At 28.5% G+C, this 19,102-nt stretch overlaps 1 protein-coding gene and 1 long non-coding RNA gene across 2 annotated transcripts; both read right to left on the reverse strand.

Annotated features, from left to right (window-relative positions):
- Window positions 1–417: 417 nt before the first annotated feature.
- LOC138349056 (uncharacterized) lies at window positions 418–3,428 on the reverse strand. The gene is made up of 2 exons (XR_011221584.1): window positions 3,130–3,428; window positions 418–971 (listed from the first exon to the last, which is right to left on the reverse strand). It is a non-coding gene; the product is annotated as an uncharacterized lncRNA (long non-coding RNA).
- Window positions 3,429–6,643: 3,215 nt separating this feature from the next.
- LOC101263525 (patellin-3-like) lies at window positions 6,644–9,220 on the reverse strand. Its single transcript, NM_001322200.1, has 4 exons — window positions 7,793–9,220; window positions 7,588–7,712; window positions 7,367–7,508; window positions 6,644–7,163 (listed from the first exon to the last, which is right to left on the reverse strand). Exons 1-4 carry the CDS (start codon window positions 9,014–9,016, stop codon window positions 6,912–6,914), a joined length of 1,743 nt encoding a protein of 580 aa, NP_001309129.1. The 5' UTR covers window positions 9,017–9,220; the 3' UTR covers window positions 6,644–6,911.
- Window positions 9,221–19,102: the final 9,882 nt, after the last annotated feature.

Raw genomic sequence — 19,102 nt, forward strand, 5'->3', positions numbered from 1 at the left:
CCACGAGAAAAAAAGAAGGGAAACCATAGTAATTTGTGCCATCTTCAAGTTTAGCATGATTTTCATCATTGTTAATTTGCATTAATTATATCTATGATATGACACGATCGAGGCTCAACTTTCTGGGAAAATCATTTTTAGTAATACTTTCTCAATCTAAAATTATTTGTCATGTTACATTTATTAAAAGTTAATTTAACTAATTTTTAAAATAAATTAGATCATATCAATTAGATATTTTAAATTAAAAAATTAAATATTTTAAAATTATATAAAAAGTACTACAAATTATAATTTTTTGCATATTAATATGATTAAAAAATACATCTTAAATTGTTAATCAAAAATTTTATAATTTAACTCTAAAAATAAAAATCATGACAAATAATACCGGACATAATCAGAAGGAAAAATAACTTAAATACATAACTATAAGTTTTATATTCTCTAATTTTCCCTTCTTTTTTTAAATATTACATAATTCTTTTTTTTTTTTAATTTTAGTATAAGTTTATAGATACATAACATTCTCTTTCTTATAATACACAATTACCTTGCCTATTTTTTCTCCATTTAAACACTCAACCTTTTAAATTAGTTTTTGAATTTTGAATTTTCTCCATTAAAACACTCAACCTTTTAAATCAGTTTTTGGATTTTGAATTATTAATTTTAATTAAAACACCCAATTTTGAAATTTTGAATTTCAAAATTCAAAATATTTGAAATTTCAAAAATTTGGACAATTTCTCTCCCGTTCAGTTCTTACTCCATCACGTTTTCAGTTCTTCTTTCTCCATAATCGTCTTTCTTCTTCTTAACCCAGCATATTTTATTGGTTTCTTCTTTTTCTTCTTAATCCATCATCGTCTTTTTCTTCTTAATCCATCATTGTTTTAACCCAGCATCTTTTTCTTCTTAATCCATCATCAGGTCTTCTTTTCTTCCCTTTTTTGTTTTTGTTAATTGTTCTATTACATCATAGTAATGGATCCGTTAATTAATAGAAAGATATATGATTCCAACGATGAAAATTGGAAAGAAAATAGAAAAAAGTTTTTGCATGATCCTATGAATCTTCAGAAGGATTCAAACAAAGACTTTGGCGAAACATCAAAATTAAAGGTTATCAAAATACAACAAAAAAAGAAAAAAAAAGCAGCAAACATTGTTGTTAGGCCTACATTGTCTCGGGTTAGTATTTTGGTACTTAAAAATGTTGTTGAAATTAGTAATAATTTTAAGGAATCCAATATGTATCAAAAAATCATGAAAATTATTATCATGTATCATGAAGTTCTGAAAATTATTATCATGTATCATGAAGTTCTGAAAATTTGTTATAATGTATCATTCACTAAGTTTAATAACTGAGGTATCATTCACTAAGTTTAATAACTGAGTCATCAACTGTGCTTGATGATACATATAGAATCAGTGTGTATAGTGTTTAGTCGATGTACTGATACATGTATTAGATATGTACCACATGTTATAATGTTTAGTCATTGCACTGATACATGTAGTATATATGTATCACATGTTTTTCATGTAGTATGAATTTTCTGATAACTGATATCATGTATCAGTAAGGTATTAGTTGTTTAGTTGATGTACTGATACATGTTTTGAAAATTGTTATAATGTATCATTCACTAAGTTTAATAACTGCGTCATCTGTGCTTGATGATACATATAGAATCTCCAACAACGATTCCGTCGATTTTGTAACTTTCATAATGCAATTCGTTCACCCAAATTCCGGAATGTCTCATCAAAATTGAAATATTCATCTTGAAAAATCCACAGTAACAACAATAAAATTACTGTAGTTCGAAATTTAACAGATTGTTCATAAAAAATGTATTCAAACTAGATGATATAATCTTTGATTTTCAAAATTTAAAATTAATATCCAATTACGTGCTGAATTTATGCTGATTAATGATCTGTTACCGTAAAATAAGCTATTTTAGTAACAACATTAAATTTATCGTTTTTTCCCCATTTTTTCCTCAACAGTTTAAACTTACCATGTATCATTTACCATGTATCATTAGAGTTTAAAGTATCACGGCACAACAAATTTAAAGAATTTTTTGTAAATACTAAATTTATTGAAACAGAGTGTAATTATTGAATTACACTATGGAATTCCTTAAATTTTTACTAATCAGAATTCTTTAAACTTCTCATAAAACAATCACATACGCAGAAGTCCAGTAGAAAAAATCCTATCACAATACTAAAAAGTTTTTAGTTGTGTTATAATTACTTTTACATTCTTACTCAAAATTTTTTTAATGATGTCATCATTAAGAGACAAAATGGCTCGAGAAGAAAATTAATGAAAATTTTATTTTAGACCTGACAGGAAACTCATGGCTTCGAGGTTGGTATGGACCTTGTTGAAGATATGTTCTTATTGCATCATGATCATTTGCATGATATTTTCGAATAGGTAATCTTTTCCCATGATCAATTGGCAATCAATTTAAATTAATTTCTTCACTTCGCTGATATCTTTTTGACTCATTAGTTTGTTCTTTCAAGTCAGTTGAAGTTTGAGTCGTTAAAATTGACTTTAAACATTTGCAATTTTGTTTTAGAATAATACCTCTTCATTAAAAATTTAGATTAATATGATTTGATCCGGCACAATTAGTAATTGAAAATCAAATAATAGAGAATCACGGACAATATTAATCAATTTAATGAATTCTAAATTATTTCTTTCTAACAAGTAGATAGAAAAAAATAAAAATATTATTATAAGCAAATAAAAATAAAAATTCAAGCACATAATAATAATAATAAAAATAGCAAAACAATGCTAACTTGATGCGGAGATTCGAAATGTGAATAAGTAGATGGATGAACAAGCTAAGAACGGAGGAAATTGAACAAACAGACAAATTAAAAATTTACCAATACAAAGATTTAAGGAGTCAACATTATTTTTATTTAACTATAAATCTAATTGAATATAAAGGAGATTTTAAGTTTTATATTAATTTTAAAAATATAAAAAAAAGTTGTTAAATCTTGAATGAATTTAAGTGGATGTGTAGATTTTTAACAAAGGCATCAGAAAATGTAAATAAAAAAACAGGGAAAAAGAAAACACACCTCTTAGAGAATCAAACTTGTGACGTCGCCTCAAGAATGGAGCATGTTTGCCTCTTTGAACTAGCTGCATTGTGTTGTAAGCAGTGTCCTTCAAATAGTTTTTGCCTTTAGTTTGTTTGTTTTTTTTTTCTTTTATAGGTATATTCGTTAAAAAATTTCGATAAAATCATATCAAATAACACCCCTAGTATGTACCTAGCTTCGCCCCTGCTTCTACCAAAATACGGATATTGTATTCGCACTTTTATCTCAATGTGGACCTAGCATTGAAGAATGAAAGTAATATTGTGAAGATTTTAAATTTGAGATCTAGTTGCAATAATTTATATGAGCTCATGTATTCTAGTTTTGGGATTATATTATGGGAAAATCATGGAGAATATTTAGCCTATATAAGATATATTGCTATTATTTAAGAAAATTATAATATGTGATTATAGTTTTTATGATTCTTATTATTTGTTTAATTTGTATTAATTTAGAATTTAAATAATTTGATTTTTAATGGTATAAATTAATAATTTGATATATTCTTATCTTAGCTATTTGTTTACGATTTATAAAAAATTTATAATAAATTACCTTATTGATATATTAGCAAGCGAAATATAATAACTGTATTCTTAAAAATTCCTAATTATATAAATACAAAATCTATATATACTTACCTTAGTGATGTATTTGCAAGCAAAAAATATATATGCATGCTGAAACATACAAACTGCAGCTATGAAGCACAATTATTAAAAATATAGCCGCAGAGTCTTATCATATCAAGAATATCAATATTCTACTATATTTTATATAATTGCCTTATATAACTCTACTATATTAAAAATATCAAAAATCTATATAATTTTCTAATCGAACAAAATAAAGTAATTATTAAAGACAGAATTGAATAAAATAATTACTTATTTAAATTAATAATTAATTTTAAATATTTATTTTTAGTATATTATCAAATAATAATCAACGGAAGAAATATTTATTTAACAACAAAACCTTGTTAATTAGAAAACCAATGTTCTTTGTTTCGATGAAAACTAAGAAGTCAAAGGTCCTGAATTCTTGTGGACAGAAACCTCGGAATTGGAAATTCATAAATTCTAGTGCAATATTCATGATTTACAAAATAATTTGAAAAATAAATAAATAGTGTTAATTAAAATAAAAATATGAAAGATATCTTTTTTATATTTCTATAAAGATAATAAATAAAAGTTAAAAATATTATTTTAAAACAATAAATAAATAAAAGTGAACACAGAAAAAGATTTGGACTAGATAAGTTTGAAAGATTGGTCAATGAAAGTATTCCTCATACATGTCAGATGAACAAAATAATCAATAAAATGTTTGGATAAGATCAATTTTTTTTGTATATTATTCCAACATAACTAACTATTGCTGGTAAACTAATTAGGTTTTGGTCCTCTAATCTCAACTCTTTTTTGGTCTATATAATAGTTTATTAATATAAAAAATTAATTAATGTAGGAGCCACCTTATCAAAATTGTCTACTAAAAGTAGGAGCATTTCTTATTATCAATTGAAGATTTTTCCTTCGCATGTTCTCCCTCTTATTCTTCCATCATTTCTTCTTCTTTTTTGATGTAATTAAATCAACCCCATCTACAATAACTTTGCACGTTTACACCAATTTATCACTAGTATAATTCATACCAATAATATTTTTTTTTTTTTTTAAAAAAAAAAGTAAAAATATTTGCATTAAATATTTTCATCAACACCAATGAATATTTCTTCTCGTATTTTTATATAAATTGTTATCACCTACTCAAGAACAACATAGTTAATGATATCTCACGAGCAAGGTAAATGAAGGAAATAATATACACAGACCACATTTATCATATATGTAATGGCTAATTAATAAACATTCCTATCGTAGATTTATGATAATGATAACTTCATAATTGGATGATATCGAGGGTGTGATTCAGTGATTGTTATGTACAAAATAATTAATATTTGATCGATCAAAGTATAAATTTCTTAAAAACAAAAAAGATAAATTTTGCAATGACACGATAAGCATATTCTATATCGTGAGTTCGTATCCCGGTCCTTTTTTGGATATGTATCATCAGCATATATTTAGGCATAATTAAAGGCAAGACATTTCAATTTTCATCATCGAACAAAAGTCTTTGGATTAGATAACAATTTAATTTGGATTATGAAATGTTCTAATAACATTATTGTTGGGGCCAATGATACTACTTTTTTTAAAGAAAAATAATTGAGAGACATCAAACACCTGCTCATTGATAATGATGGAAGAACCTAAAACTCTTTAATTTTTATTGTTACTAAATGTAAAGTTGGTGGGTAAAATGATTAGAATCTCACTTTAATACCAACCCTTTTTGCAGGTTCAACAATAAACTAAAGCAATTGAACAACTAGTACTACTTTGTTGCAAGAGAAAAATATATTCATACAAATACTTGCTTTACGTGCTGTAACAATATTTTTCCAGAATTTTTTTTTTGGTGTAATCTTTTCCTCTTTTTGAAAAGAGAATGCTTTTAAAAAATTTAGATTTACTACTGCTTCTTTTATGTGTGTGTGTGTTATTTTTCAGAGTCACTGCTAAAAATTAGTGTGATATATTATATATAATATAATATACATCCATCAAATCATGGTCTAGTTTCTCTTCTTTTTTTTTTTGTTTTTCACATAGTTAATTAGGGAGTGAAATGTTTTATATAATAGAATTCATTGAAAATCAAACTCGTGAGCACTTATGTAAGTTTAAATTTAGTCAGAATTCAATATGAATATGAAATATATGTTGTTAAATATATGTTGTTGTCAGTATAGCATTACCTTAAATTTTGAGTGTGTTGGAGTACTAAGTGGAAACATCACATATCTTGAGGATAAAAATAAAGCAGTTTGCAAAAAGATGGAAGACTATTTTTAATTTTAATTTAAACATAAAAGACGATTTTGAATCTGTCCAAAGTTACGGAACAATTTTGGACCTTTTCTGGGCTAAATTATTGTACTGCCTTATCTTTTAGACCCACTTGAGCAAATTATAATAATTTATTTTGACGTTGCTCAAATTTTAAGTATTGAAAAGTTGTGAATTTGCTAACATTTCTCACTTTCAATTGCAAGTTCGTTTACTTACACACTCGAATTTCACAATGAATGGAAGTAAAGGTGTTTATCGTCTGAATGGAAGTAAAAATATTTATCGTCTGAACTATCTCTCGAGCACGGGATTCTGTAACAGCAAAAACGTTGACCCCTACTACCGGTCCCGCATTTGAATCTGAGAAAGAAAGAGAGTCTCTCCCTAAAGAGTACAATCCTTATGTAATATTTTACTAGAACCCCTTTAAACCCTAATTCAAAAATATCACAATTAGGGATAAACTTTTTTTACATAAAAACAGGAAGATGAAAAACTTATGAAAGTGGACCAAAATATAGGAAACATAAGTATAGGATTAACTAACGTTAAGCTTCACATCACCAAAAAAATGTAAGGAAAATGAGAGGCAGCATTAGATTTACACAAAATATTTCAGAAGAAAATGTATCAATAACTTGTACTCCACATCTCAACCCCTTTGTAATATAATAAATATTCCCCATATAATAAAAAAAACAATCCAACAGCAAAATAGCTCAAAAAATAACCCCAATAAAATATAAATAAATACCCCCAAAAAGCTCAAAATAATAGTACTAGTTGATATCAACCAAAAGAAAAATCTATGAAACAAGAAAAGGCGGCTCAGCAATCTGAGATCTTGTTCTTGGACCTGTAAACAAGTTTCTTCTTTTTAGAAGTTTGGTTGTCAATTGTGATTACCACTTTGCCTGCTTCACTTGCCTTGTAGCTAGTGCTGATCACTGATTCATTTGCCCCAACTTTTCTTGATTTCTCTATGAGAATGGTGTAGCCACCTTCAGCACTAGGCACAAATTCAGCTCCATATGATACATCCCACCCTGTCACTCTTGCTTCCCAAACCAATGTGCTTTTCTGCAAAATCCAACATTTTCACACAATCAACACACAGTTGAAATGCTATTCGCTTGAGATATAATTAAGTAAATAAAAATAGGTTCTTTTTAAACGGGTGCATCTAATCTTAAGTTTCTGACTAATAACTTAAGTTTACACCTATCAAATCTGACAACTACACAATTTATGTAACTAAAGTGTGAATAAATATTTGAGCATACCTCAGTAACTGGGAATTCAATGGTGTGTTTAGAAGCTGGCTTAATGATTTCCTCAGTGGCTGGTTCAGCAGTGGTGAATTCCTCTTCACCCTCCTTGCTAAGTCCACCATATTGTGCTGGTACTTGTTCAGGTGCTATGTATCTAAAATTTTCATGAACAATCACAAATCAGAATTTGCTCAATCCAAAACAAATATAAGTTATAAATTAGGAGTAATTACTTGAATAGAGTATCAGCAGATCTTGAAGGACCAGCAAAAACAAACTTGCTCTTGGTCCTTGTAGTGAAAGATGCATTAATCATCCTGTAGTAAGCTGGGTACCACCATGGAACATTGATGAACACCTTCACACCATAACATCAAAATCCAGTTAATATCTAAATACCAACATCATATAACAATATAAAAACAGCTTTAAGGGTACCTGCTTGGCAACAAATTCAGGGTAATTATCCTGGAGTAATAGAAGGGCACGATTGGTGGCTTGGCGAAGTTCTTTCTTGTAAAAGAAGAGTCCAGGTGAATTCTTCAGATCAAGAACTTGAACAAAAGTGTTGATACCATCAGGGCTAAAATCAAGATTCCTGATGGATTTCTCCATGAATTGAATTCTCCATCTGAGGAATTTGGTGAGTTTCTCTTTGTCATCAGCAAAAGTGTTTTGGTACAATTCTTTGTCTTGGAACTCACCAAATGCATTGTAACATACAGGGTGACCTTCTTTGTCTACTCCGTGATTGTAAACAACTTTTTCAAGTCCTTGTCCTAATTCTTTCTCATCCAAGAGTTCATCAATCTTGAATTCTTTTCTCCATGCGACAACACTTTTCAACATGGTGAAAGCTTCTTTCACCTTGAAATCTCTCGCTCGCAGAAACTTGAGAAGGATTACATCACTTCTCTCATCTGCTAAAAGGGGTATTCCCCATATGGATACTTCTTCTGGTGCTGCTGGTGGGGTTTGCTCTGTTTTCGGTTCCTCTGCCTCTGCAGCCGGTGGCTCCTCCGTGGAGGCCATCACAGCAACCGCAGCCGGTACTTCAACAATGGTTTCCTTGATTTCCTCGACTGCCTCCACCTTCTCTGTCTCCGATGGCTCAGATGGTGTCTCTGCTGCCGGCGCCGGAGTTGCTTCAGTTTCCGGTGGAGTTACTTTCTCCTCTGTTTTCTCCAATTTCTCTGTTTCAACTTTCTTCTCGGCCACCGGTTCCGATTCTGTCTCTATCACTGGATCAGGTGTCGCCGGCGCTGCGGCCTCTGTAACTGGCTCTGCCTCCGGTGCCTCGGCGGGAACGGCTGCTTTCTTCTCATCCTCTTCCTTTGCCGGCGGCGGAGGAGGAGGGGCAGTGAATTCATGCTTGTTAAGAGCTTCTTGAACCATCTGTTTGAATTCAGCCAATGCTTTTTGTTCAGGATTAGGAAGTTCTTCAACCTTGTTACTTTCTTCCTTAAACGAATTGGATTCACCAACAAGTTCCTTCTCCTTTTCATCCTCAACCTTCGATTCTCCAGTGACCGGAGCAGCATCTTTCTCCGGTGACTCCGGCAAAGTTTCCGGCTCAGGTTGAGGTGTCTCCCTCACTGTAACATCAGACACCACCACTTCAGGGGTGGTTTCTTCAGCTATTTTCTTGGTTTCCTCAGCCATTTCTTGGTTTCCCGATCAGATTTCAGATACCCAGAAACGAAAAAGGCTTAAAGAATGGATTTTTATTAATGTATAGAAGAATTGGTTGGTAATGGTGAAAATGGTGGTAGAAGTGAGGGTTTATATGTATAAGAAGAAGTGAACAGAACAGTCTGCCGAGGAGTTGGAGATGACAGCTCGTTACCCACACACACAAAGAATGGGGTCCACGACAACCTCGAACACCGCTAATTTAGCCTATAATTCTAACTTTATTTTTTCAGAGCTGTTTCAAATGTAATCATTGTGCCATGGATTTTCTTTTGTATCTACTCCCTACTTGCAATTTTAATTATTGTTTTAACTCCAAAATAATTACATTTACTTTAAAATTACTAGTAATAACTATTTTTGACTTTATTGATATTTCTAAAATTAAAATAATCAATACAAAATATTCAAGTAAAATAAAATTCTGACCTTAAAAAGTGCTAAATGTCAATTATTAAATTTTTACATAAATAACTAGCACTATTAGTTTAGGACGAAGAACATACAAATTTCCATATTCATTTATGAATTATGGTTAAGCTAATTTAATATTTTCCCTTTAATGTTTGCCTATTAAGAATATATTAACATTATTGCTAAAAACGAATTATTTCCAGAAGTACTTTTTTAAGGGGTTGATATACCCCTCAACTTTGTCATATGGAGTTGATATATCCTTCGTTATGAAAATGATTCATATATATCCTTACCGTTATACAAACGGCTTACATATACCCATGTTGTTACAAAATGAGCCCACATATATTATTCATTCGAAAGTTAAAAAATTAGTTTAAATTTTATATTTTTTACTTTTAATTTTATTTAAAAAATTATTTAGAGGTATGTATGATTCTTCTATCAGAGTTTAAGGTATATTTTAATTTTTTTCATACATAAATTATTTTTTGACTTCTTTAATTATAACTATTTGAGTTTCTTATTCTTATTCTTATTTTTTTCTTTTATTCCTTATTTTAAAGAAAATAAATATAAATGTTTTTTTTTGGCTACATTGTAGTTTGATTTTTGTATTCAAAGAAAAAATATTGCTCATCTACAATAAGTTTTACAAGAATATTAGTGAAATATAAATAAATTTGATTGTCAAAATAATAATTCTAAATTAGTCATTGAAACAAAAAAAAAGTTGAATAAAATATGTTTAACGAGGATTAAATTTACTCATATGAGATTATTTTTTTTTTAAAAAAAAAATCATTTCCCTTAGTGGAAAAGATTATATGTAAGTCATTTGTTTATAAGTAGGGGTATATATGATTCACTTTAGTAACAAGGGGTATATCAATTCTAAATAAGATATTTTGTGATGAAACAATTCTGTTTGGCTGATTCATTTAAATAGTGTTTTTTCATAAGCAATTTATGTTTGACAAATATGTAAAAAATGCTTTTGAGAGACAAAAAAAGCAAATATTAATATACTTTTAGTATTAATATTATTATAGAGAGAAATTATTTTAAATATCTATTAAAATATTTATTCTAACTTTTATTTTTATTAAATTAAACGTACATATTCAAATTTTTAGTCAATTTTAAACCTTTTTTGGAAGGTAAAAATCTTTAATTATTTTTTTTCTAATCTTGCAAAATATTGTTGTTATTTTTTTTTCTAATTGTGTAAAACGATACTAAATATAATAAATTAAATAATAGCATATAAAGATAAAATAAAATATAAAAATGTATTTTATAAAAATAAAAGATAAAATATCTTAAATAAAATTTAACCAAACTTATGAGATATGCTAATTAATTAATAATTAAAATATTAACAAATATGAATATATGAAATTAATATATTAGTCTTTAAAAAAAATTATCTACTTTTTTTTAAGATGCAGATAACTTTTACTTCTTCTAACAATAAAAAAATTGTTTCTCCTTTTATTTAAAAATAACTTGATCAATTTGCTAAACACTTAATTTTTCTAAACAAATATTTTTACCAAAATAAGTGCTTGTGGACTTGCAATAACAATCTTAATAGGGCTCTAAATTGTTTTAGATTTAAAGCCGGTATCAATACGCTAATATGAAAGTTAAAAAAAAAAAATATAGTGTCCCATAAACATCTTAAAATTTCAAACAATTAATATTTTGAAAAGATATTTTTTTATCAAAAAAATGCATTTGGATTCTCACAACAGCAATGCCAACTAAACTTTAAGTTATTTTAGATTTAAAGTTGATATCAATCCGTTGAAATATGAAAGTAATATAGAAATATAGCGTTTTAAAATTATCAAAAAGATTTTTTTTATCTTTGATATAAAATTATAATTTTTAATCAACATCGAATATGTAAAAATGACACATTTTTGTATTTTATTACATCAGAGTTACTATCCTACCAATGTAAAGCCTCAATTTGAACTTCAATAATAAAATCTCGCAAGTTTACCTGCATATAATACGAAGTCATTAAACTAAATTTTAAAACTAAAATGACAAATTATTATAAGGAAATAAATAAAATTCGTTTAATATAGTAAAAATCGTTATCAAAATTGAGAAATCGTTACATCAGTAACATTCAAATAAAGAATAATAATAACAACAAAATAATATCAACAATCAAAGTATTTTTATTTTTGATATTAATAGAAATTAAATGACAACAAAATATGAGAATGAAAAATAGAAGTGATCTCTCCAGTCATATTCAAATCAGAAGATTTTATTCCTTAATCGATCCAGTAGAGGATATTATGACATGTCTGTCATGAATTAAAAAAAGCTATTTTGACACGTGTAAGCTGCTGGCCGTCCTTGTCATCAGCTCTAAATAACAGCCTGTGACACAATCGTTGATTTCCACTAAGCTTCTTTTTCGTCATTTTAAGCTGGCTTATTTTCCCATTTTATATTAAAAAAACAATTATAATTACTCTTTGGCCTAATAAACAATTACTCCTTTATATGCTAATAGAATGTTTTATTTTTGTTTATCATACTACAGTTGTTGTGTTAACATAAAGTATAGTAATCGAGAAATAAATTTTAAAAAGGCAAAGTACAACAAATATTGCTTATACTCTTAATGCACTAAATAAATAAAATAACACATGAGATTTGATTTGATTTAATATTTTTAATTCAAATTATAAATGGTCACAAGAGATTATTACAACAAATTTAGTTTCACGAGAGAAAGAGTTCAAAGATTGCTTATACTCTTAATGCACTAAATAAATAAAATAACATATGAGATTTGGTTTGATTTAATATTTTTAATTCAAATTATAAATGGTCACAAGAGATTATTACAACAAATTTAGTTCCACAAGAGAAAGAGTTCAAAGAGTATAATACATATGCGGAATTTTTATCTCTTTTTTTTTTATAGAGAGAAATTATTTTTGATAGATTCTCAACTCAAGAAGGTGCTTTTCAAAAAAAGTATGAAATTTAATACACAAGAATAAAAAACATTATGAATAATAATCGAAAAAAATATATAAATCAACAACAGATAATTAAGTTATCTCCCACCGAAAAAGAAAGAGATCAACTATACTATTTACTAATTAATTTTTTATTCTGATCCTCAATCTCTATGTTCTCCTATTTAGAATCATGTTTTTGATGAGCTAAAATGTCTTATTTAATTACATTTACTCAAATCCTCCTCAATTAATCTCTACTTTTTCTTAGGTTTGTTATTGTCAACCTTTCACACCTTCTCGCTAAAACATTTGTCAAAATAACTTTTTTTTTTCTAATTCTTGAAAGTTTAGTCGCCAAATTATTAAAAGATAATAGAAAACTAAGGTACAACAATACAATAAAACACAAGGTTTTCAACAATAATATTGAAACTGTTACGAATTTAAGTTCAAATAATAACAAAACATTTTAATTCGGACAAAACTTACATAAATAAATTATAATAAAAAAATTATCATCTATAGCAATAATTTTTTTTACTTGATCATTTTTAATATATTTATAATATAACTTTTATATATCTCACGGAGAACAATTTATAATTCATATATAATACATGTTTTATTGATGGATAATATGTTTATCATGCATTTTAATACATTTATAATACAATGTGTCAATTTCTTGCCAAACAAACATAATATATTTTTAGAAAAACACTTATAATACATATATATTGCATACATAATTCACTTTTAATACATATTGCATATTTAACATAGCATATCTATGTATTTTTATAAATAGTAATAATTATAATATATTATTAAAACCAGTAATTATTTATTAAAAGATATCATATTAGTAATTTTTCATAAGTACTAACGTTGTTAAATCATTTCAATTTTAGTAACGAACGTCTTCTATAATTCTTCTACTTCTGAATTGAAGGTCCCTACGTTCACACCGTTTATGAGGTTCGACAAAATAATTGATATTTCACTATTACTCTATCTGTCGGTCCGTATTGTTTGACATGTTGCGTTTTTCGAAAGTTAACTTAACTAATTTTTAATGTTAAATTAGATTACATTAATTTGATATTTTAAATTTAAAAAAATAGATATTCTAAAACTATATGAAAAATATTATAAATTACAATTTTTTTTTCATATTAATAAGATGATAAAATATATCTTAAAATGTTAGTCAACATTTTTATAATTTAACTGTAAAAATAAAAATTATGATAACAACACGGACGAAGGAAGTACTATATATAAGCCTATAATCGATGTAAATACTAGATGTGAATAATTTTTTACGTATACTATTGTGTTTTTTTTTTTCTTTTTTTATAATTATTGTTAATTTGTTTTTTGTTTGATGAAGAGATTTTGGCGTGATAGGAGGGTCCCATTTTTGTCGACATCCGTTGGGAAAGCAGCTTTTATACCGTTGTAACGGTTAGTGTTTGTACCAAACATTGCTCTGAAACAAATGTCGTAACTTTATAAAAGCTTTGATAGATTCAATTTCGATCTATTTTACTGCACATTTGACCATTTCAAATTCAATAATAAGTTTAATTGATGCTCCATCTATGTGATCATACTATATTTCAAGGGAAAAAAATACATATATATATAAATCGAGTGAGGACGTGAACAAGTAGAAAAAGAAATAATTAGACTTTAAAAGTTAATCTTTTCTAAATGGAAGGTGTCGTAATGAAAAAAAAATTTATCCGCGTTTATATTAACTTAATGCAATTTTCATTATTACGAGATTTAATGAAGTAAAATGAACTATAAATTTAAATACATGAGTCATGACATGCATGTATTGATTTGATGTACATATCCGGCGCGGATAAGTTTTACCCGTCTCATTTGAAATAAATGATCGTTTAATTGTTTTTCGGACGAATTAAATAAATTGTTTATGGTATTAAATAGAAAATGAATGAAATATTATTTCCATATATCGCACACAACATTCAGGGGCGGAGCTAGTTGGGGGTTCGTGAGTTCTGACGAAGTCAATAACTTTTTCGTAGACCGTATATTTGTATTAGAAAATTAAGTAAGAATATATGTATTAACTTGTGATTGTTGTGAGCCTTGAAAAACTGTTAACAACTCAATGTTATGGAAGGAGAATAAAATTTAGAACTCAGCTACACCTCTCGCAATATCTTATAGTAAAAGTTAATGTCGAGTAGCTTAGTGACATTTATATTTAATCGTTATTTTAAATCATATTAGCCTGTCAAATTAGAAAGTTTTGCATCACATGTGGTCCCTAAAATCTATTAATTAAGAACTAATTCAAACAAGATAATAAGACTGAAACAAAAGATAAAAAATTAATACAGTAATTAAGAAAAAAAAATGGTACATTCTTGTAGTTAGTATCTTACGTGTCTTTGTTATTGTAAAACAAAGCAACAAAAAAGAAAACTGTCATTAAGATGTATTAAACTTTTGTCTTACTATAACAGTACAAAAAAACAAGATCTATAAATCAACAACATTTATTTTTGATTGAGTGACGATTTTGGACACAATTAAATCTGTCCTTAGCGTAATTAATTGTTTCCCACTTTAGTTAAGAATGTGCACCTAATATATACATTATTTTTGTTGGATATGTCGATAGTGATTTTTTGTTTTTTTTGGATATAAAGTTGTGTGTTTACTAGTGTAAGATATTGACAAATTCAATTTTTTATTTCCTTAATTAAATCTTACCTATTTGACTGTAAACATTTGTGTATATAAATTTATTTTGCTTAATTACATTTTATATATGAATTTAAGTTACATATATTTGACAATGTAAAAGAAAGTCATACTGTTAGACGTATAATTATAATTTGGCATCACATTTTAAATATGTTATAACTCGTACTTGTTTGCTACCCAATTACGAATCATCATTTTCCATAGAAAATTAGCTTCATTTAGATTTTTAATCATTATTCTGAATTTAATAATAAGAACACTATTAACTATAGCAATAAACTTCTGGTTATTCATTATATAAATTACTCTAACAACTAAATAAATAACAACATATCATCTAGCGTAATCCACAAACGTGATTTATGTGTATGATGTATACGGAATTATATTTTATGCTGCATAGTTGTTTTCAATAGGCTCTAGGTTCAAAAAAGTTATATCAAGATAAAGTAAAATACTCTATTTTATTAAAATTTATTGTATGATTGCTGAGTTGAACCAATAACGTTTAGGTAAAGTTCTTAAATTAATTTGTTGAGAACCATTTTTGTTAACATTAATAAAAGCAACTGTCTGCACCTACAAACTCACCAATGAATAGAAGCTATATAACTTATGATATATTTTTAATTCCCACACTAAAATGTGCTAATAATTTTCCACCTACTATGAAAGCAATGTTTTTCTATATGCATTGCAACAGAGGACCACTATGAACATATTCAATTTTCTAGTAGCTTTATATGTTACTTTATTTAAGAGGAAATTAAAATTGACAACAACAGAAATAAAAAGGAGTACAGAATATTAATTTAGTAGTTAAGCCCGTTACACTTATCTAGTAATTGTTTACTCTTCTGCTCCACATTATATGATATTTTAGTTTTTATACTTAACTTAAAGTGATGAGTAATTTATTACGTTATTAATTTTTTCTTCTTTGTAAATGTACCCTTATTTAAGATAAGGTTGGGTTTTACATAACCAAGAAACTGTTAGGACCCGAAAATAAGCAGGTGTAAACGCGGAAGCTAGCAAAGCAAACTTCGAAAGACCACGAGTAAGAAGACAACGAGAAATATACCAAAAGACACAAAGATTTAACGTGGTTCGGTCAATCGACCTACGTCCATAAAGGAGATGAGCAATCCACTATAAATATGAGAGTACAAAATACAGAGGGAAACAACCTCAACCAATTCACTCGGAATACATGAGAGGTTCACAAATTCTCCCTCTAACCAAAACTCTCAAAGCCCTTAAAACTACATTGTGAATGCTAATAAAGTTAGAAGGAACATGCCTTTATTTATAGAGTTCTAAATCTTTTCCTACCAAAAAAAGAATAGTCAATTCAAAACCTTTTCCTAAAAGGAAAACCTATTTATGGTAAGAAATCAGGGCAAATAAAACCCAACAAATCTCCCCCTTGGCCTGAATTTCTGACAAAATAAATTTGTCCACCTTCTTTACTTAATCTTCAACAACTTGCTTCTCCTCTCCATAATCTCCTTTACAAAATTTATGTCTCAACACAGAGAACCTTTTTGAAACAATTTCTCCAACAAAATCTTCATTACTGTCAAAAAGGTTGCGGCTAGAACTTCACCCGTCAAGATGAACACCTCTTTCTAACTTGGTTCAATCATCGATTATCGAACCACTACACCTGACTCCATTATTGAATCTGGCTCTGATACCACTTGTTAGGACCCGAAAATAAGCAAGTGTAAACGCGGAAGCTAGCAAAGCAAACCTCGAAAGACCACGAGTAAGAAGACAACGAGAAATATACCAAAAGACACAAAGATTTAACGTGGTTCGGTCAATCGACCTACGTCCACAAAAGAGATGAGCAATCCACTATAAACATGAGAGTACAAAATATAGAGGGAAACAACCTCAACCAATTCACTCGGAATACATGAGAGGTTCACAAATTCTCCCTCTAACCAAAACTCTCAAAGCCCTTAAAACTACATTGTGAATGCTAATTAAGTTAGAAGGAACATGCCTTTATTTATAGAGTTCTAAACCTTTTCCTACCAAAAAAAAAGAATAGTCAATTCAAAACCTTTTCCTAAAAGGAAAACCTATTTATGGTAAGAAATCAGGGCAAATAAAACCCAACAGAAACCATATGAAATATAGATACAGTATTTAATTTAGGGTAATTTAATTAGTAAAAACTTTTAGGATGAGTGAAATTATTAACGGGTATACTTGAGTTAAAGTAACATATAATATGAATTGGAGGGAGTAGTTCTTTGTATTTCTCTATGTCGTGCCCCAGAGGATCGCTATAATGGCATATTGGCCGGGGTGGGGGTGTATGGTAAGAAGTAAAGTGTTTTCCAAGTTTTTTTTGTTTTTTTTTTAAAAAGAAAGAAAATGAATTACTTATTTTTTAGTGTCTAGTTTGTAAGAAGAAAATTTAGTTCCAAAAATATTTAGGTTAATCTGAGCAAATACTACGATACTAGACCTGGACCCCTACACCCTTTAACACGAACCTAAAATTCTTTTTTCAAACTTGAGACCAACCCAAGAATCATCTAACCAACCCTAACACGTGGTGGACTCTGACCCCGACTCTAGACTTTACTTTGATCGGGTCCCGATCGAATGCTAGGTTTTGGGAGGGGAGTTGGGTCATGAAGAGTCGGGGGCGTTAGGGTTAGGGATGTGAATCAAGTTATAAGGATCGAGAATCAGGTTTCAAGTCAAGATTGATAGTTGAGCCTCATGTGGAGTCGAGTCGTGGGTCAGAGGTTTTATATTGGGTTTAGAATTCAGGTTTTAAGGTTGAAGTAAGGTTTTATGTCGGATTCGGGGTCAGGATTTATTGATCCTGAATCAAGGTGGTCGAGAGTTAGGGTTGGTTTCACATTAGGGTTGGGGATAGGGTGTGGTCCATGATCGAAATTGAGAGTCAGGACTTAGATCAGGCTCGAGTCAACATTTTAAGTTTGGGTCAAGTCCAAGGTCTAAGCCGAGTCTCTAGTCAAATAAGGATCAAGTTTGGAGTTGGGTTTCATGTCTTAAATCATGTGATATTATCAATACGAAGTGTAGGATATCAGGCCTAGACCCGAGCAACTATTTGCTATGAGTCCATCCCTAGTGCATATAGATATAGGGTCCCCTACTCCCATTGAATTTGTAAAAAATCACAAGTAGACGGATTAAAAGTATACATATGTATTAGTTAAAGGTTAAAAATTGAGAATATTTCCTATGTGTTAACCCTAGATCGAATATTTGTCATTGTACTTTGGATTAACTTGACATTCAAATAATTTTGTCCACTTCAATCGTAACAATAAACTTCTTGGCGTTTGGGATTAGGTCCCCTTATATTTTTTGGTACAATAGCCCTACTTGTATGTGTAACGGAAAACACAAAGAATTATTGAACTAGTAACAAGTCCCAAAAAGAAATTTTCAAACTCACTATGATAACGTCTTTGGATAGATACTTTCTTTAAATTGTCTGGCAAAATATTGTTCCTTTTATTTTTGTAACGTTATTTTTGAATCATGCAAAATAATTCAATTTCAAAAGTGACTAATATTTGAATGGAGGGTTTATTCGAATTGTTCCATCACAACGTATATGTTTTTTTTTTTCAAAAACTATTTATGTTACTATTTTTTTTTACATATGAAGACAAATTCTATTATTTTTTTAGGTCCTTGAGATGTTCCATCTAAACTCTAGCCCTTTGATTATTATTTTTCTCATATAGTTCAACTACTATTCATTTTAGTTGTTATGCTTATTAAAATTTGCTGGTTCAAATAATTATCATTTACCCTCCATAATTGTGAAAAGAGATTAACGTGGTAAAATAATAACAGTTGTTCTCCGTTTTTTTTTACTTGTCAAATTTTG

The sequence above is a fragment of the Solanum lycopersicum genome, chromosome 6 (genome assembly GCF_036512215.1).
Source record: "Solanum lycopersicum chromosome 6, SLM_r2.1".
Taxonomy (NCBI): Eukaryota; Viridiplantae; Streptophyta; class Magnoliopsida; order Solanales; family Solanaceae; genus Solanum; species Solanum lycopersicum.

Excerpts from the sequence above, each read along its gene's own strand:
- LOC101263525 (NM_001322200.1), bottom strand. The coding sequence starts at position 9,016 with ATGGCTGAGGAAACCAAGAAAATAGCTGAAGAAACCACCCCTGAAGTG. Across the intron at positions 7,713-7,792 it reads CTGAATTTGTTGCCAAGCAG|GTGTTCATCAATGTTCCATG; the intron begins GTACCCTTAAAG and ends TATGGTGTGAAG. Across the intron at positions 7,164-7,366 it reads TTGAATTCCCAGTTACTGAG|AAAAGCACATTGGTTTGGGA; the intron begins GTATGCTCAAAT and ends TGGATTTTGCAG.